A 26,840-nucleotide genomic window follows, 5' to 3' on the forward strand; every position below is an offset into this window, starting at 1 on the left:
CAGAGGTATGCTGGAAAGACTTATGGAATTTTACCTCATCTGTTGTCCTGGTACCTTAGAGCTGTTTTATTTTGTTTTGTTTTATTTTATTTTATTTTATTTTATTTTATTTTATTTTATTTTATTTTATTTTATTTTATTTTATTTTATTTTATTTTATTATTTCTTTTAAAGTTTATTTTGAGAGACGCAGAGATAGTGTGACTAGGGGAGGGGCAGAGAGAGAGAGAGGGAAAGAGAGAGAGATAGAGAATCCCAAGCAGGCTCCACACCATCAGTGCACAGCCTGATGTGGGGCTCGAACTCACGAAACCGTGAGATCATGACCTGAGCTGAAACTGAGAGTCGGATGCTTAACCGACTGAGCCACCCAGGCACCCCACCTCAGAGCTCTTTTAAATTACTCCCCACAGTATGGTACTGTAGTCAGGTTTTAAAGAGAATGTAGCCAAAGCTGAATTCACTGAGCCAGTGTTTTCAGTCAGTGCATTGGGTCTTTCAACTTACCAGGCCCTCCATAGTCTCAGGGCCTTGAGTGTGGGAGCCAGGTGCAAGAGCCCAGTTTCTAGCTGTGGGAGCACTTGCAGTGGGAAGGGGACCTCATTCTCTCTGCTGAGGCAAACACCACCAAGGACCATAGGCTGGGTGTTGGGCTGAGGCATCTGGTGGTGGGTACTAGGACAGGGGAGGGGACTGGGACTCTCACACATGAATGGTAAACAATGGCCAGGTTAATACTCCTACACTCAAACATCTGTTGACGAGGACATCCAGAACTATGTTCCTAGGCCAAACCTCGGGCTCATCGTTCACAGAAGCGTGCCTGGTGGAGCAGGGCTGACGAATGTCTGTAAGCTTCCAGAACCCAGCCCACAACTGCTGAGGAAGCCACACAGCTAGCTGTGTACAAGTGGGAACCTCCGTGTCTACTTTAAAGTGCTTATCTGCTTGTGGGTCCTTGCTTTTGTGTGTCTCTGACCCCGCCTTCTGGCCACCCAAGCTGAAGAGGGGAAGCTGAATAGGCCGAGGTCCACACTGCTGCCTCTGCTCCAGCTAGGATGTGGCTCTTCCACACTCTGCTCTACATGACCAGTAAGTCAGCCTCACCCCCTGCCCTGAGAGACTGCTGTGCCCTCAGCACAGCCTGTGTGTCTAAATGGGGCTCACTCAGAGCCAGAAGTCAGAGAAAGTGGGGAATCCCTCAGGGAGGTACTCTTGCTTGCTGGATCCCCAGCCTTGCTCAGAAGGGCTTCTGAGGCTATTGACGGTGCCAACAGCCTGTGGCTTCAGATTCCAGAGCTCTGCCGCCCTGTTCCTCCTCCAGCCAGCCTCCCCTACCCGCCCTGGGCTTTCTCTCTACAGCACCCCTTACAGGTGGGTCCCTGGGTCTGTGTGAGTTTGTTCTGAGCATGGAGGTTGATGATGCCCATCCTGCCCAGTAGAGCACCCTCTTCCATCACAGATGGGTTCAGCTGAGGAGGGTGAGGGCCCTGTGAGAAGGTGAGCATGGAGGAGAGACGGGGGCAGGTGTCTGTGTGGCAGAAGGCGAATGTACTGGGAGAGTCTGCTTCCTGTTTCTGATGTTAGGGCTGGTATGAGAACCTGTGTGTGGACAGAGGGGGCCACTTCCTTTTCTCCCGGATTGGGGGTCCCATTTCTAGGAGACCACGGAAACCACTTGGGGCAAGCCAAGCCATGAGCCGGCAACTGCCCAGATGGCCTCGGTTGAGATTCAACATGGTCAGTGAGCCCCTGGAGGCCGCTCAGATCAAGCCAGGGTGGTCCAGCCTAGTGATCTGGACAAGCTTCCCCAGGGGTCTCCTGCATTGGGCAGAAACTTGACAGAAGAATGAGATGGACATCAGACAGATACAGTTTCAAGGCTCTTGGGAGCCTGAGTTCTCCCTGAAGGATGGGCAGGGGCAAGCAAGTGAGTACTAGACAGTGTCTGAGAAAGCTGAATCCGTTGTTGGAGGGAGCTCAAAATTAGCATCTAGCCGGGGGCCAGGTCACCAGGAGGCAGGCCAAACATGTAGGGCACCAGCAAAGCATCCATTTTTGGACACATTTTCATATTTGATGTTCAAAATAGTCATTATGAAAAGGTCGAAACTTTGTTGAACTTCCTTTTCCTTATTTTACAGTTTAGACTTCTCTTTATTTTCAGTCACATAGTGCGGAGAAAATCTCACACTTTTTATGGCATATGGCTTTGATGCCCCATCACCAAGTACGTCTGAAAAAGATGCTTAGACTAGACTCTGGTCCTCCCCCCTCTCAGAATGGAGGAGGTGACCGGGTCCCAGAGAGGTGCAGTGACTGTCGGGGGTTACAAGCAAGTACCAGTAGAAATGGGGCTCGAGCTCAGGCCTCTGTCCTGCCTCCCAAATTCTAGACTACCCCATGGCCTGGGATGCTAACCCTGGCATCATTTGGGGCTCCTGCTAGTCTCTGTTTCCTGTGGCCTAAGGCATGACCAGCCATTGCCCCAGCACCTTTTTCAGTAATGTCAATCCAGGAGACATTTATCAAAGCCCTTCTGGGGCCTAGACAGTCTCCAGGCCAGTGGACAGCAGAGAGCAAGATGGAGCAGGCTTGCAATGAGGTCACTGAGCCCTCAGCTTGGCTAAGCTAAGGAAAGGGTGTAAGAGCAAGGCCCCAGTGGCTCCAGTCTGAGTGGGAGAAATAAAGCTGTGACAGTTCTGCTCTGAGCTGTGAGGTGGGATGGAGGGATGGACCAATCCTGAAGAGCTTCCTGGAGGAGGTGAGACTGGTGCTGAGTCTTAAGGGCTGGGGAGAGTCTGAGAAAGTGACGAGGAGATGCAGCGAAGGTGGGAGGGACCCCTCAGACTATGACTCCAGGTCCAGGCTGGGCCTCTCTAGGCTGGAGAGAATCCAGACTGTTCCTGGCCTGACCCTGACCTTCCACCCTTCCCAAGCCACCCACAGTGGTGTCCACTTCTCATCTGTGGGAGCAGATGAGATAATATCAGTTATCAAAGAGTTTTCTAGTCAGGAACAGATACACAGACACACTGTGATGCTGGAGCTACCCATACCCACACCCCTAGCCCCATCTCATCCTGCTACCATGCAGCCTGCTATCCCCAGGTTAGTTTTTACACTTGAGCCATTCTGTGACCCCAGCCACTTAACTTCTCTTCCCTGGGTCACCTTACAATGGTGAAGAAGGAGCCAGAAGTCTAGGGCCCGCTGTGCTGTCGCACCAACTTCAGGCTGAGGCCTGTGGCCCTGCTGGGCCTTTGTGGGGGGTTGGGAAGGTGTCAGTCCTGGTTCTGCCCCAGGAACACCCCTATATTTGTGTGCAATTACATAATGACAAACCTTGGTTGTTAGGGATGGGGGACCGCGGTGTCCAATGTGGCCCTGAGGATGGAGGAGGTCTTTGGCAAGTATAGAGTGCTGGAGTGAGGCGGGGGGTGTTTCTGTGTAGAAACAGTATGGACAAAGATGGGGAGTGTGAGGAGTCTGTTCAGGAAGATGCAGGGCAAGGCTTGAGTGAGAGCAGAAGGCTCTCTGCTCTGACATTGTCTATCCTGCACCCCCTACCCCTAGCCAGAACATGCTGAGCCCTGGGGGTGAGCGTGTACCAATCCCTGTCCTGGGTCCCCTGTGTGAAGAGAAAGTCGGCTGCACTCACACACAGAGAAACCTCTAGCCCCAGCCAGCAGATCCATTGAGGATTCCTTCAGGTCTCCTGCGTGGGGGATGGGTAAAGGGCATTGCAAGCAGAGGAAAAACATCTGCGAAGTGCGGTGTTTGTGGACAAGCCAGGTGTGGACTGTAGGCCACTTGGGAACCAGATGTCTCCAACGTTGGCTGGGAGGTCGGCTTACAGGGTATATATGGGGGGGCATGTGGGGCAGTCAGGCTGGAGAGGTCCAGGGTGCTGGTGGGCAGTGTGGAGGGCCAGAGTACCAGGCTAAGGGAGCTTAGACCTCACCCAGAGGGGAACGGGAAGCCACAGCAGATCTTGAGCAGGGTGGCAACAGTGAGACTTGCACGTTGGGAGGTGGAGTCCTGGAGAAAGGCGAGATGATGAGGCTCCTGTGTGAAAGACTGGTGTGGGTGGGTGGGTTGAAAGTGAGCTCCTCTGTGGGACAGGCACCTTGCAGGCGGCTCTGAGGCAAGAGCTTCCCCAAGGCCCTTCTGGGTGTCCTGAGTGGCGGGTCAGGACACCTGACTCTAGTCCCAGTTCTACAGCCAGCTCCTAGTATAAATTTGGGCAAACCATTCCCCCTGGGCCTGAGTTTGCTAAACAGAGACTAGTGGCGTGAGAATGTGTATTTAAAATGCCCAGTGTGTTGGGGGAAGATAGATGGTTGAGGGGGAAGCGATGCTGGCTGACAGGATGGAGGGAGGGTCTTATTCTGACTCAGAAGGCCTATGTGGCTGGAGACAGCTCAGGGGAGGCAGGCTTGTGGGTAGTGTGGTGACAGACACTGGTTTGGCTGGGCTCTCATGTCTGACAGCACACAAGAGGGGCTTGAGATGGAGGGTAAGGCTGTCAGAGGGAGCATGACAGGCCCTCCCTTGTGGCTTTATGCTGACGTCAGCGCCCACACTGGGCCTCCGGTGTGTCAGACACTGGGCAGGCATTGCCCTATTTGCTCTGCACAGCACAGCCCTCTATCACAGATGGGGAAGCAGGTGAGGTGACAAGCCCAAGGTCCTTAAGTAACTCGGTGGCAAAGCAAGATTTGAACACAGGACCGTCTCCCTCTGGGACCCATGCTATTTTTTCTGTTTCAGTAGGAAAGGAAGCAGTTGCCTGATCTAGGGACAGCCCAAGCAAAAGTAAAATGCCAGGGGCCTGGAGGGAGTCTGCTCTAGCAAGGTGGCCTACGGCTGGCAGATCCTAGGCACCAGCCAGCTCTCAGGGTGGGTGCTGGTAACTGGGAAAGCTCAGTGAATATGGTGCTGCCCTCCACACACGTTCTCGTGCCACTATGCCTGCACAGGAGGTTCTCGCTGACCTCATTACCAACTATCTAACCCAGAGCTCTGCCCAGGCTCAGTGAGCTGCTGGCACAGCTGGGAGCTGTGCCCAGCTTCTGGGACCATTTGTGACCCTCTTGTCTGTTTAACAACCCCTCAGTGCCTCCAGCTTTTACTAAAGCTTTTGGAATTAGGCAGACCTGGGCCCTAGACACAAGTATTCAATCTGCTGATGGGCCACAAGCAAATAATTCAACTTCTCTGAGCCTCAGCACCCAGTGTGGTGCCTGGAAGGAATCAGGTGCTCCGGGAGGGTAGCTGTGATTGGTCTCCTCCCCTTTCCCACCCCTCAGGGTTCTTGCTCCACGATCCCTCAGTTGAAAACAGCAAAAATGGGGACAGGGGTGGGGTGGGGAACAGGAATCTCTGACCTACTCTGACAGTTCCAGGACACCTCTTCTGGGCCCGGCCCTGTGCTGAACCGGGCTTTGTGGTTAGGGGGTTGTCATGGATGACTCAGATTAGGTCACATTTTGGGGGGAGACAGACTTAATCACAGATCACTCTGACCTAGACAGGACTTAGTCAGAGCCAGACAGAGACACTGTGGGATGTGGTGGGGGCTCAGGGAGCAGTGAGTTACTCTGGCTGAGGATCTGGATTAGTGCCTGAGCAGGTCCCCAAAGACGGGGCAGAGGTGAGAGCAAGGAAGGCATGCGGGCAGAGGGAACTGCTTGTGCAAAGGCCCAGAGGTGGGAGGTATGGGGATGGTGTTCAGGGAGTGAGGTGTAGAGGAGCTTGAAGCGGCTGGAGAGCAGACCTGGCAGAAGGGGCACTGGGCTGGGCAGGGAGATGCCGCAGATGCCCAGGTGAGGAGACTGGACTTACCTCAGGGGTTTCAAACCATGTCTATCAGTTACACGGTAAAACGGGAAAGAAAGCCTCCTAGTCACTCCTTGCAAGAAGAAGCTGCTCGTTCTTACTTTTTAATTCTCTCCTACTCAGTTTGCTTACCCTAACCTGCCTGACCAACAAACACAGGGCTTGGTGTAAAATGAGCCAAGGAGCCTGAGCCCAATCCTCCTGTATTCACAGAGAACAGTGCTCCCCATTCCCCATGTAGGGTCTTGATCTAGAACCCTTGAGGATCCATGGGTTGGCTACAGAGGTGCCTGTGAGCCCTGTTCACTCATCTAGCACGCACTAGGTGTAGGCCACCTACCAGGCCCTGGGATGACATGATGAACAAGGCTGACGCCCAGTCTTTGCCCTCAGAGGGGCTCACCGGTGGTGGGAGAAAGAGTCACAGGCAATAAATAAACAAGGAGATAAGCAGGAGAGTTTCAGTTTGTGATCGAAGGTTTGCAGGGGTACAGAGGGCCCAGATAGGGGTCTGGAGGTCAGGAAGGCCTCTTGGAGGAGTTGAATGGTGAAGATGGCAAGGCAGGAGATCACCTCGGAGTAGAGCAGAGCTAAGACTTGGGCATAGATACAGCTGGGTGGGTGGGGAAGGCTCTGATGCTCTCATCCCATTCTCAAAGTGATCCATGGCCCCCAGACAGGGAACAGCTTGCGGTCTGGTCGTGTTTTATGCATTGTACTTTGGGTGATGGCAGGGAGGACACGAATAACAGCTGCGGGTAACTTGGGATGTAGGTTTGTTCATTCACTGCTGCTGCTGTTGTTTTTTTAACCCCACTCTGCCCCCATTCATTCAGTGGTCTCATGAAGAGAATCCTCAGGGAAATTTTTTGTTTTGTTTTTTTTTCTGCTTCCCCGGGATAAGTTTTTCCCTCTGATTTTGTGGACACTGTGAGTAATATAGCTTATCATCTTCATCCTTACTTTGGCTTCAAGGAAGTTTATCCATTTATACAGTTTTTCAAGAAATCATTTTATTTTTATTTTTATTTTTTTTAATTTTTTTTTTAACGTTTATTTATTTTTGAGACAGAGAGAGACAGAGCATGAACAGGGGAGGGGCAGAGAGAGAGGGAGACACAGAATCTGAAACAGGCTCCAGGCTCTGAGCTGTCAGCACAGAGCCCGACGCGGGGCTCGAACCCACGAACTGTGAGATCATGACCTGAGCCGAAGTCGGACGCTTAACCGACTGAGCCACCCAGGCGCCCCAAAATTAGTTTTATCTTAATGCATTGTATACTTTTATGAGTTGCCACAAATCATTTTGGGCAAGGCCGAGGTATAAAGGGAACGAAATAAAGTACAGATGGCTGCTTTGTGCGGGTTCAGGGAGAGGGCCTGGGAATTGAGAAATGAGAGCTCGAACACTGCCCTCTCACATTGTGCCACCTACTTGAGCCTCTGGAAGGTGACTTTTGAACAAAATTTGAAGCATGTACAAAAGCAGAGGAAATAACAGTCACAAACTCAATATACCATCGCCCAGATAGACCGTCACACTGGCTGCATTATTTCACTATCCCTTTTGGTTTCCTTGAAAGCTGTGCTGCTCAAACCAGCAGTCTGGCATCACTGAGGATCTCATTAGACGAGGCTCTCAGTCCCACTCCTGATCCACTGAATCAGAATCTGTATTTTAATAAGAAACTTGGGTGATTCACTAGCACTTTAATGTTTCCGAAACATTATTTTAAGGCAAACCCAAAAAACCATTGTGTCGTTTCACCCCTAAGTACTTCAGTGCAGGTTTCTGAGCTGTGTGGTTATTTTCTCACATAGCCACAATGTTTTTTTAATCACCTAACAAAGTTAAAAATAATTTTGAGGTATTACCTAATGCCCAGTCCACATTCAAATCTTCCTGTCTCCGTTTATCTTTTTATTAACAATAAGTTTGTTCAAGTCAAGATCCAAACGAGGTCCACATTACATTTGGTTGTTGTGCCTCTCTTAGTCTAGAGTGGCCCCCTTGCCAATTTTTTGGTTTGTGTGTCTTTTTGAAGTCTTTCCTTTACTGCAGATCTTGGTCACTTTTCTTATAGAACAGCTTCATTCAGGGTTTGTGTGTTTCCTCCTTTTGGTGCAGTTTGTCTTCTATCCCCTGAATTTCCCAAAACCTGGATGTTGGTGGCAATGACTTCATTAAATTCAGGTTTAACTGTTTTGGCAAACACACTCTAAAACTTTCGGGGGGTTGTGACATACTTCCTGGATTTATCTCACTCCCCCCTTTTTGTTTCTTTTGCCAAAGTATTTTAAAGACTTGCTACTCAAAATGTGGTCTGAGGACCAGCAGCGTGGGCATCACTTGGGAGCTTGTTAGGAACACAGAGTCTAGGGCTCCTATAATCTTCCTGTGGTATCACACTCAGAGGGACATATGTCTGAGGACCCAGTATTCCTGGGGACATTAAGATTGACTGGTGGGCTCAGGTGGTGTCAGTCTAATTGTAAAGTTTTCTACCAAACTTTCTTCTAGTAGTTTCATCCATTGATGGTCATGGCCTGAATTAATTATTGTATAATGGCTTGCCAAGTTGTGTTTTTATGATTCTATTATTCTTCCCACATCAACTAGAACTATTTGGTGATCCTGAAATTCAATTTATATAGGGAAGACAAGAAAACTACTTAATATTTTCCTTTTAGTAAACAATTTTCAGAGTAAAGGGATGGTTGCCCTCATTACTTCCAATGCTAACCAATGCAGTTTTAAAATTTTTGTTTTTTTTTCTCTCTCCAAAATATTATTATTAACGTATAGAATGTTTATATATTCGTGTGTTTCAGAAACTTGCGATTATTTTTTTATATAAACTTTTTTGAATTACACAATACAATGGACAAATTCAGATTAGTGAATTTTCAAATTAAACCAAATCCATGCCACTAACACCCATTTCAAGAAACAGAGTATGACTAACAGCCCAGAAATACCCTTTATCACTCCCTCCGGTCATTCATTACCTTACCCCCAAGGGTAACACTCTCCTAACTTTCAATAGCATAGATTAGTTTGCCTGTTTTCAACTTTGTATAACTGGAATTATACGATACGATCTGGTTTGTTCCTAGTCTTTCACCCAACACTGTGTTTTTTGAAATGCAGCCACCTTGTTGTAGGTTATTTTCACTGCTGTAGAGTATTCCATTGGTGACTATTCAGTTTATGCTCAACTTGAGTTGATGCTCCCAAATGGTTTCCTAAAGGGGTTGTACTGACTTACATTCTTACCAGCAGTATCTCACCAGTAGAGTTCTAGTTGCTCCCAATCAGTGTCAACTCTTGGTATTGGGTTTTGTTTTGTTTTGTTTTGTTTTTTTTCATTTAACCATTCTGGTAGTTGTGTGGTGGTATTATATGGTGGTTCTAATTTGCCTTTCTCTGAAGTCTAATGAGTGCCTTTTCATTTGATTACTAGCCATTGGATAATCTCTTGTGAAACGTCTTTCTGTTAGCTTACATGCATTTTCCTTATTGATCTATAGGAATCTTATACATATTCTGATAATCTTTTGTCAGATATTTGTGTTGCAAATATCTCTTCTCACTCTGTCTTGCCTCTATTCTCTTAATGGTGTCTTTTGATAAACAGAAGTTCTTAAGTTTAATGAAGATCTGTCTATCAGTTATTTCCTTTACATTAGTGTGTTTTGTGTCCTGTTGAAAAAAATATTTGTCTACCCCAGGGTCCTTCATTTTCCCTTAAAAACTTTATTGTTTCATTTTTCACATTTAGATATACAGTCTATCTAAATTCACATTTCAGCCCATCAAGAACTTTTGTGTGTGTGTGATCGTGTGAGAATAGTCAAGATGAATTTTTTTCAATATTGATATCCCAGTGACCCAGCACCTTTTATTTAAAAGATCATTCTTTCCTCTCTGTTCTTCACTGTCACTTTTGTCATAAAACAGGTGATCATATGTGTTTGTACTCTCTGTTCCACTGGTCTATCTGCCTGTCTGGTGCTAGTATAATTCTGTCTTGACTATAACTTTGTAATGTCTTGATGAATAATAGTGTAATGTTATCAAGTCCTACAAGTTTGTTATTCTCCCTTAAGAGTGCCAGACTATTCTTGCCTTGTGCAATTTCATATAAATTTTTAATTGGCTTGTTAACACCCCTCCCCCCAATAATTTGCTGAGATTTTGATTAAGATTCTATTGAAGCTACAGATCAATAGAGTGGTAACTGACAACAATTATTGAGTCTTAACTTCATGAACATGATCTATTCCTCCATGTATCTAGATCTTTAATATCTCCTAATCTTTTATAGTTTTCAGCATGGAGGTTTTACATATCTTTAAGTAGACTTATTTTTAAGCATTTGATATTTCTATCTTTTGTTAATGACATCTTTAAAAATTGTTCACTCTTTATTTGATCATTGATAGTGTATAGAAGTACAGTGGTTCTTCATATATTGCCTCTGTATCCAGTAACCTTGCTAAAAAGGCTCTTGTTAATTCTCAGTGTTTGTAGATCTGTTGGATTTCTCAGTGTACTTAATAGTTTCACCTGCCAATAATGACAGTTTTATTTTTTCCTTTTTAATCTCTATGCTCCATTTTTTTCCCCTTTTCTCACTGCTCTAAGTCCTCCAGTAAAATGTTGAGTAAAAGTGGTGAGAGTAGTCATCCCTGTCTCAATCCTGATTTTAGGGAAAGATTTTAATAACACACCAATAAGAATGATGTTTGCTGACGGTTTTTTGTGGATATTCTTGATAAGATTATATAAATTCCTTCTATTCTGATTTACTATGATTTTTTTAAATCACAGAGCAGTATTGGATTTTATCAAATGCCTTTTTCTTGCTTCTATCATAATGATCATATGATTTTTTTCCTGTTAATGTGAAAAAGAAATAAATTATTATCAAATGTCAAACCACCCTTGCATTCCTGAAAAAACTCCACTTGGTTGTGATGTATTATGATTTTTATATGTCACCGGATTTGATTTGCTAATATTTGGTTAGGATTCCTACATCTGTGTTCAAGAGAGATCATCAATTGTCCTTCCTTGTATGGCTCCTGTCAGACTTTTTCTGATTTTTGTTTGTTTGTTTTTTAAGTCTTTGCTCTTGTCAGGTTTTAATATCAATGTTAGGGCACCTGGGTGGCTCAGTCGGTTAAGCATCCAACTCTTGATTTTGGCTCAGGTCATGATCTCACAGTTTGTGGGATCGAGCCCCGTGTCAGGCTCTGCACTGAGAGTGCAGAGTCTGCTTGGGATTCTCTCTGTCCTCACTCAAAATAAATAAATAAATAAACATTTAAAACATATATCAATGTTATTCTGGTCCTGTAAAATGATTGGAAAGTATTCCCTCAATTCTTTTCTTTGGAATAGTTTGTGTAAGTTTGGTATTTCTTCTCTAAATGTTTGGAAGAGTTCACAGTGAAGCTATCTGGGTTGGAATTCTTCCTAAGATTTTTAATAATGGGATTTACTTTTTTTGATACAAGATTATTCAGCTTGCATTTCTTTCATCAGTTGTGGTAAATCTTTATCTCAAGGAATTTGTCTATTTCAACAAAATTGTGAAGTATAGTGGCATAAAGTTGTGTATACTATCCTCATTATTTCTTAATGTCTTAGGATCTATTCTGATGGCTTCTTTTTCATTCATGTTGGTAACTTGTGTGTTCTCTCTTTTTTTCTTGACAATGTTGCTAAGAGTTTATCAGTTTCATTAAGCTTTTTTAAAAGTAAACTTTTGCTTTGTTGATTTCTCTACTCTAAGTTAGTTTTCTATTTCATTGATACACACTCATATCTTTATTCCTGTACTTTCTTTGGGTTTGATTTACTATTCTTTTACCTTTTTGAGATGGAAGCGTAGATCATTGATTTTAGCTTTTTGTCTTTTTTAACATTGGCACTTAAGGCTGCACATTTCCTCTGAGCACTGCCTTAACTGTTTCCCACAAGTTTTGATTTGTCATATCTTAATTATCACTAAAAAATATCCATGGCGGTTTCATTTTTGACTTATGCAGACGTGCATTGCTTGATTTCTGAGAAGTTCAAGTTATTATAGTTTTCTTTTGTTATTGGCTTCTAGTTTAATTCCAGTGTAGTCAGAGAACCTATTCTGAATTACTTCAATGCATTGAAATTTATTGAGGCTTGCTTTTTGACCTTTCATATATATTTGATTTGGGTAAATGTTTCATGTGCATTTGAAAAAATGTTTCTTTTACCATTGTTAGGTACAGTGTTCTGTTAGTCAGTTGTGATATTCAGATCTTCTATATCATTATTGATACTTTAATGTGCTTTTGTAGCTTGATGAAAGATTTGTTAAAGCATTAAAGTCTCCCATTTTGGTTGTGGATTTTTGTATTTTTAATTCAGTTAATTTTTAAAATATATTTTGAAGTGATGTTAATGGAGACATATAGATTTTAAATTTATATCTTCTTGGTGAATGAAGAACAGCATATTTATATGTATATATTTCCTTCTCTTCCTTACTTAAAAGTCCGTTAACGTATCCTTTGCCTAATGATTTTTATTTGTTTTTAACGTCTGTGCTGCTAAGTGAAAAGTCATTAATTGGAAAAACTATTTCCATCAATTTCATTGGGAAAACTGTGGTTCATTCCATCTAGCTCAATATACCCAAACAGTTTTTACTGATGGAAAAATTTATTAGCTGGCCGATAAAACAAGTTTATACCAAAAAAATTAATTTGAATATAAAATATAATTTACATATACAACTTACTGTAATAAAAGTTTACTGTCCTCATTAAGAGAGGAAATGAAGACTTAATGATGAGTAGTGGAGGATAATTGTGAGGGAGTCATTATTGAGAAGGTACATTTCTCATTCACCATTTCTTCACTGTTTCTTCAGTCTTTTGGGTACTCGTGGTTATCTTGCATTCAAACTACCTTTAAAAATAAAGTTACAGCACATTGGGGCACCTGGGTGGCTCAGTCAGTTAAGCGTCCAGCTTCGGCTTAGGTCATGATCTTGTGGTTCGTGAGTTCAAGCCCAACATCGGGGTCTGTGCTGACAGCTCTGAGCCTGGAACCTGCTTCGGATTCTGTGTCTCCCTCTCTCTCTGACCCTTCCCTACTCATGCTCTGTCTCTCTCTCTCTCTGTCTCTCTCTCTCAAAAAGAAATAAACATTAAACAAATGTTTAAATATAGTTATAGCACAGAAAGCATACATTGAGGGAAAAATAAATGCTAAACCTGAAAGCACTTCAAAATACATGGCATAGTTTGTACATTTTAACAGACTGCAGAATCATAGAAGCTACACCCCTTCAGCCGTCTCAGTTGGCTTGTACATGCTAAACAAGACATTTTGAATTTATCCAAACAAGATGAGCAGTTCACATTTGTTTCCTATGAATTGTGGGGCTAAAAACTGCTTTACTAAGTAAATTAGTGAGTATGTTTTTGCATAAATGTGTGATGTCAGAACATCATTCTTATGGCATGTTTATGTGGTATATTTAGGAATTAAAAAGTCATTATACCGTCATTAAAAAAGAGTGTTTTCCAAAAAGCTTTTTTCCCCCAAAACGTTGTTCATTGAACAGTAATTGAACAGATAAGTTCTGTACACTCAACTTCACCTTGCCCTTTTTCTCTGTAAATATACATTAGAGTTTTTACGGTGGAGTGTCATAGTCAGGACATACTTTTAAAATGTCTCTGGCAGTTGATATGGGGAGGTTGTATCCAGAGGGACAAGACTTGGAAAAGAAAGGTCAGGAGACTAATGAACATATCCAAGCGGGAGACAATGTGGTCAGTAGGGCAGAACTGAGTCCCAGCTGAGGCCCAAATGCATACGGGAATTCTGAGAATGATAAAGGTGATACTGCAGATCTGTGGGGATAAGACGAGCCATTCAAGGAAAAATGTTGAGACAATTTCAATTGTGGGGAGAAAGGGTAAAAGCTGGATCCCTCTTTCACTCTGTACACAAAAATAGAGTGCAGATCAATCAAAGATTCAAGTGTAAGAAGTGAAACAAAACCCCCCAAAATACAGACAAAAACATGAGTGAACTTAAAAAAAAATAATCTCTGAATGGGGAAGCATGGCATAAAACTGAAGAGTCATAAAAGAAAAATAACTTGACTACGTATAAATTCTAGACGTGGGAAAAGATACCTACATCAAATAGCTAAGTGTGAAGTATTATCTTGAACACATTGGTAATTTTTTCTGATTCAAAACGCTCTTGCAAATTAATAAGAAAGCAATATGTCCTACAAATGGATAATGTATATGAATAGGCAGTAAACAACTTAAAATAAGAGACTCGGCCTCATTCAGAATTAAAAAAGATATTTTGGAACAAAATGATAAGAAACTCTTTCAAAACAAGGATGGTCTGCACACACCTCAAGCAGTGCTGTGAGGAAACAGGCCTTCTCCTCTTCTGTTGTTGTGGTATGAATTGGCACAACCTCTGAGGTTGGGGGCAATCTGTGAATATCAGTTTTTCCCCAAAACTTTTTAGTGAAAAATTTCAAGTATACAGAAAAGTTGAAATAATTGTACGGTGGAAAACTATATGCCACACTTAGATTTTACAGTTGTCAACATTTCGTTATATTTGCAACATCACACAGACACATATGTAAACATATATCTACATATCCATCTGCATATATCCATATATCCATCCATCAAGGCACGTTACATTTTGATGCATTCCAAAGTAAATTGTGGAGGTTGGTACACTTCATCCCTAAATGCTTCCGCATACCTATCAACCAGAGGTCAATGTTTGTTTCTCGTTCTTTTTTGAGGGAAAATTTATATTCGGTGAAAGTCACAAGTTTTAAGTTGACCATTCAGTGTGTTTTTGACAAACGCACACACCTTCGTCATCCAAATTCTTATCAAGACCTAGGGTGTTTCCATAAGCCTACAGAGTTTCTTCCTGTCCCTTCCCAGTTAAGCCACATCCCTTTACCCCCAGGAAATATTTTTTATTATAGATTAGCTTTGCTGGTTCTAGAACATCATGTAAATGGAATTAGACAGTACTCTTTTATGTAAAGCTTCTTTCAGTCAGCATAATGATTTTTGTGATTCACCCATCTTGTCGTGTGTGTCAATCGCTCATTTCTTTTTACTCCTGAGTAGTATTCCATTGTGTGACTCTACCAGTTAGTTTATCCCTTCCCCAGTTGATGGACATTTGGGTTGTTTCCACTCGGGAACTATTACAAGTAAAGCTTCTGTAAACATTCTTGTACATGTTTGAGGACATGTTTTCTCCTGGGTCATCTGATGGGGCCTCATAGACAGAATGAATGTATATCCTAGCCCTAGGGCTCATAGTCTATTTGAACTTTGGTACAAGACACTGTCATGAGTATATGCTATCTGACAGGTACAGAAAGTGCACAGTGGGAGGTGTGAGAAGGTGGGAAGTACTTCTAGGAGAGAACCAGGGAAGGCTTGCTGGAGGAGGGGCCTTGGTGCTGACATAGTAGGAGGATGAGGAGCTCTGGGTCAGACATGCCTACACTCCTGTCCTATTCCCATAGGGAAAAGGTCCTGGGGAATCTCATTTTTCTCATCTGTAAAATGGGGATGATGACACCACCAGATGTGACAGAATGATGGGAGTCAAAGGGCCAGCCATGGCTTTAACAGGCATCTCTTAAATGTCCCTCTAGGGGCGCCTGAGTGGCTCAGTCAGTTAAGCGTCTGACTTCAGCTCAGGTCATGATCTCACAGTTTGTGAGTTCGAGCCCCATGTCAGGCTCTGTGCTGACAGCTCAGAGCCCGGAGCCTGCTTCAGATTCTAGGTCTCCTCCTCTTTCTGCCCCTCCCCTGCTCATGCTCTGTGTCTGTGTCTGTCTCTCAATAATAAATAAACGTTAAAAATTAAAAAAAAAAAATGTCCCTCTGTTCTCCACAGGCCTTGTTCCTCTGGTGGCCTTCAATGTGGATGTGGCCCGGACCTGGGTGACTCCTGAGGGAGGCGTACCCTATGTGCTCAACGCCCTTCTGCACCAAGACTCCAGCACCAACCGGACCTGGTGAGCAGGGCCTGGCAGATGGGAGGCATAATTGAGGGGGCCTCTGGGGAGCCTGAAAAAGCTGCCGAGGAGGCCTTGGCATCCCTCCCCCAGTTTAGGGACAACCTCCCTTCGCCTACAGAGGGTGTGCAGGAGAGAGGCTGTGAGCACCAGACCAATCCTTGCCCTCTTCACTGCCGGGGGTGGGAGAATGACCTCAAAACTAGTTTAAAATAAAATTTCTTAAGGCTCTTTTATCTCTTACAGAAGTAACACATGCTCAGTATATAAACTTTGGACAGTGACAAAAATATCAAAGAAAAAATGGAAAATATGAGGCAGCAGGGAACGTGGTTCAGGGGCAGGCTGCGAATCTCAGCCATGGGTCAGTGACAACTTTTCTCTGTATTTGTAGCAAGGTGCTCAACCCATAGCCTCAGTTTCTTATCTTTACGGGGGTAGAGATTTCTCTACCTTACAGGGTTGTTGCAAAGACTATTTGCATTAATGCACATAAAGGGTTTAGCACAGTTTCTGGCCGAAATCAAGCTCACTAAACATTGCTTTATGTTTTTTTAAAATCTCATCTATACCCACCCAGTAGATAAGCCACCAATTTTAAACATGACAAAATTCTACTGGTGAGGATGTGGGGACGTGTGGGACTGTAAATTGATATAACCAACCTGGAGAATAGTTTTACCATATCTGGTAATGTTGAAGATGCCTTTGACCCGGCCATTCCACTCACAGACACCAACCTTAAAGATATGAACGGGCACATGTAAAGGTATTTATCGTAGCATTTCTTGGAATAGTGAAAGACTGGAAATGTTCCTCATTAGGTAAATGGAAGAAATAAGTTATGAATCATATACAATGCAATATTAGAAGTAGGTCAAATGAATGAAATGAGCATAGTGGTTGAATCAACCCTGAAACATAAGATAAAAAAAGGCAAGTTGTGGGATTATATATACCGTGGTCATTTACTCAGCAAATATTCGTATGGAGCACCTACTATGTGCCAAGCCCTAAAGAGGCCCTGAAAGCTCACAGCAGTGAGCAAAGTAGACAAAAATTCTTTGGCTCGGGGAAGATAGACAATAAACAAGCAAGCAAAATACGTGTTGTATCGGATGGTGATAGTGGTGAGATGGTAATGTAGAAGCATGTCTTTAGTTTTTTCCCTTATTGTCACCAAAATGACCTTTAGAGCTGCTTTGTTTTGAAGCCAGGATCCAGTCAAGGTTCCCGTGTCACATACTGTTGTGTCTCTTTATTCTCTTTTAATCTAGGGCAATTTTTCCTTTCCTTTTTGTTCATAATGGTTATATGGCTTTCTCTGTGCTTGCTCTGTGACCCAGCCATGCTCATGCCCTGCCTCAGGCGAGTCCCTTCCTCCTCCCCTCTGCTTTGCTTCTAGTCATTGGTCAAGGGTTTCCTTCTTGCACAGCACACATGAACCTTGAGCCTCGCATCTAGATGGGCTTGGGGCAGAGCCAGATGAGGTGCTCAAGGTTTCTGGCTGAGCAGAGCTCCCCATCTTCCTGAGCTGAGCAGAGCAGAAGCTCTGTTTGGTGGAGCGTGGGTGGGCAGTAGCAACTCTTGAGGTGGCCTTGTAGCCCTGGGACTTGGGCCATGACCCTGCCAGCCTAGCAGGCTTGGACCGCTTGCTGGACTGTAGTTTCCTCATTGTACAGCGAAGAGGCTGGTGACCATGTAAATGGTGAAGACAGGGACATTTTGTTCGTTCATTCATTCATTCATTCAGCAAGTATTTATGGAGCATCTACTCAATGACAGGCCAAGTGTGAGGATAAGATAGTAAACAGGCATAGTCCCTGCTCTCATGGAACTCCCTGGCTCCTGGAGGAGACAGACAAGGCAGGCAGTGACAAGGGGTGTGATGGCTGCTCTGGTGGAGATGTCCAGGACGCTTTGGAGACATAGAGGCAGGCGTACCCTTCAGCCACAGGGTGTGCATCAACACTGGGACCGAGGGGATGAGTAGGAATTAGTGTGAGAAGGCTGGGGAGGGGGATATCCCAACTGAGAGCAGTGTGGCCAGAAGCCTGGAAATTAGCCTGAGCAAAGTCAAGGAACAGAAAATGGCAGGTGGTTGAAGCTGAGTGTAATGAGCATTAGGTTGGGAGAAGTGGGTAGTGCCTTGTTACCTGGGCATCAAGGGTTTGAGGAGCCAGGAAGCTTTGAGGCAGGGAGGGGAGGTGAGAAGGTTGTTAGCAAGTTTTTGGCTGCAGGAAGATGAATTAAAGGTTGCTGTTTGTTGTCTTTTGTTTTGGTAAAATTTTATGGACATTTGCCACACAGAAAAATGCACCCATCATAAGCCTGTAGCCCAGTGAATGTTGGCAAAGTGAACCACCTATGTAAGTAGCACCCAGATGAAGAAGCAGAACATTACCAGCCTCACCTAAGCCCTCTGTAGCCTGGTGCTCCCTTCCAGGTACATCCCCTGCCAAGAGATAACCAGTGCTCTGACCTCCATCTCCCTGGATTAGTTTTGCCTGTTCTTGAACTTATAAACAAGGTGTGCCATATGTGGTCTCTTATGTCAGGCTCCTCTCCCTCAATATACAGTCTGTGAATTTTGAATGTGGTATTGCCTGAGACAGTGATACTTATTCTCATTGGTAGAGTTTTCCATCATGTGAACGGTGCTGATGATGAGCATTTGGCCAGTTTCCTTGGACAAATTTTGCTGCTGTGCACTTTCTTTCAAGAGGCAGGTGTACTTCCTTTTATCAGGCATTATACGCACTGGGCCAACATTCAGTTTTGCCAACTTGCAGTGCACGAGCGTTCTGGTTGCTCCATATGTTCGTGAAGGTCAGGAGTCAGTCCCAGTTATCTGTGACCATCTTTTGCCCATTCCCCTTCCACCAGTACCTCAGCAGGGCCCTGCCTCTTAGAAGCCAAGCTGAGAGGACATGGTGGATGAGAGGAGCTTGAAGCTCCTGGAGCAGAAGGCTCTGAGTCCACCCCGGGCTTGCAGGAAGAGCCCAGTTGGGCTCATGAAAACCTCCCTGAATACCTGCTGAAGAGAGGGCTCATGGGAGGATGTGGTGGGAGGCACTTCTTGGTTCCTGCCACAAATGGTGAAGCCTAAGACCACGGGCTTGTGCAGGGCAGGAAATGCACTGCTGGCTGCCCCAGGGCCACAGAAAGCAGCCAGAAAGCCCTGTGAGAGGGTGGCATTTCCCTCTCACTCCCTTGTCCTGTTTCTCCTTAAAATATAACAGCCAGGGCTCATCGCATCATGGGTTTGGTTGCTGTAGGGTGAGATGAGTGGAACATAAAGAAGGCCTTCCACACCTGAAAATAATATAACATTGTATGTTAATTGTACTTCAATAAAAATGCAAATAAAACCATAAAAAGCAAACTAAAAAAAAAAACACCATGATAAAACTTGGAAAAAAAAAAAAAGAAGGCCTTCCCCTGCGAGGTATGGCAATAGACTCTGAACGAAGACAGGTTGGAGGCGGGTCAAGGCAGGAAATGGACTGCTTCCAGCCCAGCATATAATAGGGTCCCTGAGGCTGTGAGCTGATGATAGTTTGATTATTGTTTAGTTAGTCAATCATTCAGTCAACAAACCTGGAGATCAAGAAACTACCCACCATGGGGGGGCGGGGCAGGGATTAAATGGGAGACAACAGAGACAGCTCATACTGGGCCCCAGGCCACAGCACTTCATGACTGTGACATGAATGGCAACCTTGCACAGCCCAGACAGCTGCGTATGGTAGTCTCTTGGGAACTCACAGTCTAGGTGAGTATGGAAGTGGGTTCCAGTAGTCAAGGCTACCTGGAGGGCTTGGAGGGGGTCAAGTTGCTCCTTTTGGGAAGACTTCCTGAGGAGCTGGTGTTTAAAATGACTTTGGCAGGAAAAGGAGGTGGGAAGGAATTATAGGCAAAGGAAATAGCTTGGGTAACAGCATGAAGGAGGAAGGAGAGCCGAAGCTATTCCCGGCCTGGACTTAACCCACCAAAACATGATCTGGGGTGGAGACTAGTTCTGAGCCCATCTTTGTTGGAGACAGGGGATGAGGGCTGTGGCTCAGGCTGGGGAAGGGTCTGGAGCAGAGACAGGGTTGCTGAGCAGGTGACCTATTTTGGGAGCTCAGCTGCAGAGCCCACAGAGCTCATTTACACCTGCCCTCCGCTCTTCAGCCCTGCCCCACATTAGCCCCCTTACTTGCTGCCTGGGCTGCCATTCATTCTTCATTAACCATATTTACCGAGCCCTAGCTCTGTGCCAGGCATTCTTCCATGCCCTGGAAATACCATGGTGAACAAGGTAGACATGATCCTTGAGGAATTTACAGTCTAGTGGGGGAGACAGATAACAAGCACACAAGCAAGGAAAGAAGATATTATCAGACATGATGACGAGTTCTGAAAAGGAAATAAAACAGGGTGACATGAAACAGTAGCTATGTTGTGAGGTGGGGCTGGCTGGAGAAGGCATTTATCAGGAAGTGACAGTTAAGCAGAGCCAGGGGATGAAAGTGACCCAGCCTTGGGGAGTGAAAGGCAGGGTTTCCAGGCAAAGGACACAGCAAGGCAGAGGGCTTGAGGTAGGAAAGAACTGGGGCTGTGAAGGAACAGAAACCATCTGGAGCTGGAGCTTGGAGAGCAAAGGAGACGGGAGGGGAGGTCTCAGAGCAGGGAGGGGTCAGACCACAAGGCCCTGTGGGCTGTATCCAGGAGTATGGACTCTTTCTAAGCGCATGGGAAGCTACTGAAGCAGGGGAGTGACAGGGTGTAAACTACAAGGGTAAGTTTCAAAAACAAATGCTACCAGTCAGGAGACTATTACCATAGACCAGGCAAGATGGTGGTGGCCAGGATGGTGATGGGGAAATGGAGAGAAGAGATGCTCCATAGATAATAGTTTGAAGAAAGGATCCCCACAGGGTTTACTGATGGACTTGATGCAGGGATGAGTGAAAAGATGAAGCAAAGATGCCCTCAGGATTCAGGCTTTAGAATGTAGTGGTTGGTTTTACCATTTATTAATAGCCTTGGGGAAGATGGAGAAACACAGGCTTGGGAGGACAAGACCCCAAGCTCAGTTTGAACATTCTAAAGTTTGAGATGCCTGTTAGACAGTGGGGGGTTGGTTATTGTGTTTGTTTCTTGTTGCTGCTGTAACAACTACAAAATTTATGGCTTAAAACAACACAAATATATTGTCTCACAGTTCTGGAGGTTAGCCCAAAATGGGTCTTAATGGGCTAAAATCAAGGTGTTAGCAAGGCTGTGTTTCTTCTGGCGGCCCAAGGGGAGAATCTGTTTCCTCACCGTTTTCAGTTTCTGGAGGCTACCTGCATTCTTTGGCTTTTGGCCTCTTCCTCCATCTTGAAAATCAGCAGTGTCGCATCTTCAGATCTTTCTCTGACTCTGACCCTCTTGCCTCCATCTTATAAGGACCCTTGTGATTACATGGGGTCTACCTGGATAATCCAGGATTATTTCCTTCATCTCAAGATCCTTAACTTAATTAAGTCTACAACATCCCTTTACCCATAAAAAGCACATCCACAGGTTCTGGGGATTAGGACATGGACATCTGTGGTGGAAGCATTATTCTATTTCTTACAGCTATGCTGGTCTGACTTCTGGTGGAGGGATTCTAGGGCCACAGAAGTTCAGCATTTATAGGTGTATTGAAGCCATGGGATTGGAGGGGATCACTAGGGAGAATGTGCTGGCAAGGAAAACAAGGACCAAGCCCCAAGGTTCCAACAACATTTAGAAGTTAGACAGTGAAGAAGCCAATAAGAGTCTCAGAAGGAGTATTGAGAGAGTTAGGGGAAAATCAAGAAGAAAGTGTTTCAAGGAGGAGATGGTCACATGTCCAGGGCTGCTGAGAGGTTGAAGAAGATGAGGACGGAAAGGTGTCCATTGGATTTGGCAAGGTGGAGACCACTGATGACCTTGACAAGAGCTTGTGGAATCAGCTTGGGGTGGGTTAAACGAGGGTTGGGGTATAGGCTTTATTATTATTATTATTATTATTATTATTATCATTATTAATCCATGGAGGTAAGTAAATGATCTATTTTATAATTACAATAGAGTGATGGGAAGCAAGGAAGTGGAGATGGTACCTCATTCCTGCCACCTGATTCACCATAGCTACATCTTGACCTTTTTGAAAGTACAGACTAATCCCCTTTATCAAGTCCTCCATGACTCCCTTAATGCCCTCAGCACAAAGATCTTGGACGTAGTTCACTGTTACCAAGCCCAGCCTCAGGGCCACTTCCTCAATACCCCCTACTCAAAAGCCCTGTTTTGAGGTAAACCAGTTATCCCTGGGCAGCGTGGATAGGGAGATTGCTTAGGTTAACACTGGACTCTGCTGTCTCTCTGGGCTTGGAATAAGGGGTAAAGTTTGCCATTGGAACTATTTCTGGAGGCTGCTTTAATGAGGCTGAGGTGCTCACCCCTCAAACCTCCATTTCTTTCTTTTAAAAAAAAATTCAAGTTAGTTAACATACAGTGTAGTCTTGGCTTCAGGAGTGGAACCCAGTGATTCATCTTTTACATATGACACCCAGTGCTCATCCCAAAAAATGCCCTCCTTAATGCCCATCACCCATTTAACCCATACCCCCACCCACCTCCCCTCCAGCAGCCCTCAGTTCTCTGTATTTAAGAGTCTCTTATGGTGGAGTGTGTGGGTGGCTCAGTTGGTTAAGCGTCCCACTTTGGCTCATAGTTCATGGGTTTGAACCCCACATTGGGCTCTGTGCTCACAGCACAGAGCCTGGAGCCTGCTTCAAGTTCTGTGTCTCCCTCTCTCTCTGCCCCTCCCCTGCTCATGCATGCATGTGCTCTCGCTCTCTCTCTCAAAAATAAAGATTAAAAAAATTTTTTTTAAGAAGAGTCTCTTATGGTCTGCCTCCCTCTGTTTTTTTTCTTATTTTTCCTTCCCTTCCCTTATGTTCATCTATTGAGTTTCTCAAATTCCAAATATGAGTGAAATCATATATCTGTCTTTCTCTGACTGACTTATTTCACTAGCATAATACCTTCTAGTTCCATTCACGTTGTTGCAAATGGCAAGATTTCATTTTATATTTCATTTATATTTCAAACAATATATATGTATTCTGTTTTATATATACATATACACACACACACACACACACACACACACACACACACACACACACATACACACTACGTCTTCTTACTCCAATCAACAGTCAATGGACATTTGGGCTCTTTCCACAATTTGATTATGGTTGATAGTGCTGCTATAAACATTGGGGTGCATGTGCCCCTTCAAATCAGCATTTTTGTATCCTTTGGATAAATACCTAGTAGTGCAATTGCTGGGTCGTGGGGTAGCTCTATTTTTAACTTTTTGAGGAACCTCTATACTGTTTTCCACAGTGGCTGTACCAGTTTCCATTCCCACCAAAGTGTAAAAGGGTTCCCCTTTCTCGGCATCCTCACCAATATCTGTTGTTTCCCGAGTTGTTCATTTTAGTCATTCTGACAGGTGTGAAGTGAGATCTCATTGTGGTTTTGATTTGTATTTCCCTGATGATGAGTGATGTTGAGCATCTTTTCGTGTGTCTGTGAGCCATGTGGATGTCTTCTTTGGAAAAGTGTCTATTGATGTCTCTTGCCCATTTCTTCACTGGATTATTTATTTTTTGGGTGTTGAGTTTGGTAACTTCCTTATAGATTTTGGATACTAACCCTTTAATCTGATATGTAATTTGCAAATATCTTCTCTCATTCTATTGGTTGCCCTTTATTTCATTGATTGTAGCCTTTGCTGTGCAGAAGCTTTTTATCTTGATGATGTCCCAATAGTTCACTTTTGCTTTTATTTCCCTTGCCTCCAGAGATATGTCAAGTAGGAAGTCACTGCAGCTGAGATCAAAGAGGTTTTTGCTTGTTTTCTCTTGTAGGATTTTGATGGTTTCCTGTCTCACATTTAGGTCTTTTATTCATTTTGATTTATTGTTGTGTATGGTGAAAATGGTCCAGGTTCATTCTTCCGCATGTCACTGTCCAGTTTTCCCAGCACCATTTGCTGAAGAGACTGTCTTTTTTTCATTGGATACTCTTTCTTGCTTTGTCAAAGATTAGTTAGCCATATATTTGTGGGTCAATCTCTGGGTCCTCTATTCTGTTCCATTGATCTATGTATCTGTTTTTGTGCCAGTACCATACTGTCTTGATGATTACAGCTTTGTAATGTAGCTAAAAAGTCCAGAATTGTGATGCTTCCAGCTTTGGTTTTCTTTTTCAACATTACGTGGCTATTCTGGGTCTTTTCTCATTCCACACAAATTTTAGGATTGTTTGTTCTAGCTCTGTGAAGAATGTTGGTATTATTTTGATAGGGATTGCATTGAATGTGTGGATTTCCTTGGGTAGTATTGACATTTTAACAATATTTGTTCTTCCAACCCATGAGCACAGAATGTTTTTCCATTTCTTTGTGTTTTCTTTACTTTCTTTTATAAGTATTCTATAGTTTTCAGTGTATAGATCTTTTACCTCTTTGGTTAGGTTTATTTCTAGGCATCTTATGGTTTTTGGTGCAATTGTAAATGAGATCAGTTCCTTGATATCTCTTTCTGCTACTTCATTATTGGTGTAAAGAAATGCAACTAATTTCTGTATATCGTTTTTATATCCTGCAACATTGCTGAATTCATGTATCAGCTCTAGCAGTTTTTTGGTGGTCTTTCAGATTTGCCATGTAGAGTATCATGTCATCTGTGAAGAGTGAGAATTTGACTTATTCCTTGCCAATTTGGATGCCTTTTATCTCTTTTTGTTGTCTGATTGCTGAGGCTAGGACTTCCAGTGCTATATTGAACAACAGTAGTGAGAGTGGACATCCCTGTCGTGTTCCTGACCTTAGGGGGAAAGCTCTCAGTTTTTTCCCATCAAGAATGATATTATCTGTAGGCCTTTCATATATGGTTTTTATGATATTAAGGTATGTTCTTTCTATTTCCACTTTCTTGAGGGTTTTTATCAAGAAAAGATGCTGTATTTTGTTATATGCTTTTTTTGCATCTATTGAAAGGATCATATGGTTCTTATCCTTTCTTTTATTAATGTGGTGTATCACGTTGATCGATTTGCAAATATTGAATCAGCCCTGCAGCCCAGGAATAAATCCAACTTGATCATGGTGAATAATTCTTTTGATGTACTATTGAATTTGCTTTGCTAGTACACTGCTGAGAATTTTTTGCATCCAGGTTCATCAGGGATATTGGCCTGTAATTCTCCTTTTTAGTGGGGTCTTTGGTTTTGGAATCAAGGCAATGCTGGCTTCATAGAATGAGTTTGGAATCAAACCTCCATTTCTGACTGACCCATTGCATAGCAGTGCCAGGATGCTCTTCTCAAGAAATACCATCACTGAGGCCAGGTGGGTCAGTTCCCCTGGCAGCCACTAGGAAGCCAGTAGTGCCCCTGACAGAACCAGCTGTCCTGTTGATGGCTTCCTAGCATCTACCCACCCCCTCCCCAAAGAGCAGAGAGTCTTTATTTACCATCAATACCACTCCCATTTCTGTCAGGGTAGGTCAGCAGGCAGAGAGCAGATGCATTTAACTATTTCTCCCCTGGAGCTGTGTAAATGTAAATGCTGAGCAAATGCTTTTCACATAATGCAAAGTCTGCCATTTTGGGCTGGGACCCAAGTCTGGACCTCTTCCATTAGTTTTCCAGATAGGGAGCCTGTGAGTCTGGAGTGGGGCCTGGAGTGGGGCCTGGAGTGGGAAGACTGTGCCTGGGCAGGCAGAAAGGAGGAGGGAATCATTGGCCAGCTCAGCTTTGCAGTCTACCTTCCTACTCAGGCTCCTGGTCACCAGTCCTCAAACCAACGGGACAGCAGGCCTCCTACATCGTTGTTCCCTCATCCAGGATGAGATTCTTTGCCAACCAGTAGGTAAGTCAACCACCACTTCAGGGAATGTTCCCTGGACCTCCTTTTGAGGAATCCCACTTATCTGGCCGAAACCATTTGAACCCAGATGCACTTAGTCCAGTCCCTCGACCCTAAATTCCACCACCACCCACAGTAGGCCTCCTATCCCAAAGCCCAATCCCATCCCAACCCAACCCAACCCAACCCAAATCCCCAGCCCACATTTCCATATCTGGTCCTAACAAAAATGATACCTAAAATGTATCGAGTGCTACCTAAATGATACCTAAAATGTAGCAGAGTGCCTGGCACTCTGCTAAGTGCTTTGTTCACTTTTAATTCTCAAATTCACTCCCATTTTATGGAAAAGGAAGCTACAGTTCAGAGCAGTCCTTTAATTGCCAATACGACTAAGGGCATGCATCTAGTGTTGGCAGTACTACAGCTGGCAGACCCGACTCTATCTGATTCCAGAACCAGCATGTCCCAATTCATCACACCTCCATTTCATCTAACTTTACCCCTCCCGACCTGTGGCCATCCTAGCATCTAGCATGGGGATTGGCACTCAATAAATGCTGTTTGAATGAATGAATGAACAAGTGAATGGACCTAATTCACACATTAACCAACTCTACTCATTCCATCCAGTTCAACTCAAGGCCCACATTTGCTGATGAACCCTCAGCTGTGTATGGTAGGGTTCTTGTCTCTGTGAAAGGCATGGTGTTGATCAGCCTCAGTCTCTGCTTCAGAAGGGGATGCAGGCTGGCAGCATAAGCGGGTGATTCTATGGCTCAAAAATGAGTCTCCTGAGGCCCACCTTGTGGAGGGAGAGGAATGAGCTACACTTTCACCCTGGGGTCTTGAGGCATTAAGAGTCCCCAGAAATAGAACGTGGAGAGTGGAGAGTTCATTGGTCCATGTACCCAGTTCTTTAGCATCTTTCACCCGTCCCCAGTGCTGCACACAACCACCGGCTAGTT

At 44.2% G+C, this 26,840-nt stretch overlaps 1 protein-coding gene across 7 annotated transcripts in view; it reads left to right on the top strand.

Moving 5' to 3' along the window:
- The first annotated feature begins 691 nt into the window (after window positions 1-691).
- ITGAE (integrin subunit alpha E) overlaps window positions 692-26,840 on the top strand; it is a 65,129-nt gene continuing 38,980 nt past the window's right edge. For 4 of the 7 annotated variants that reach the window (XR_006210970.1, XM_042965549.1, XM_042965551.1 and 1 more), the window contains exons 1-3: window positions 693-1,092; window positions 15,809-15,929; window positions 25,784-25,875. Coding sequence is in view for 5 of the 7 variants with exons in the window: in XM_042965549.1 (XP_042821483.1) it covers window positions 1,059-1,092; window positions 15,809-15,929; window positions 25,784-25,875 (247 nt within the window). In the remaining 2 variants the exon portion in view is untranslated. Of the gene's footprint in view, window positions 1,093-15,808; window positions 15,930-25,783; window positions 25,876-26,840 lie in introns of all 7 variants that reach the window. The other 3 variants (XR_006210971.1, XM_042965550.1, XM_042965552.1) reach the window with 1 other exon arrangement.

This window comes from Panthera tigris, chromosome E1 (assembly GCF_018350195.1).
Source record: "Panthera tigris isolate Pti1 chromosome E1, P.tigris_Pti1_mat1.1, whole genome shotgun sequence".
Classification (NCBI taxonomy): domain Eukaryota; kingdom Metazoa; phylum Chordata; class Mammalia; order Carnivora; family Felidae; genus Panthera; species Panthera tigris.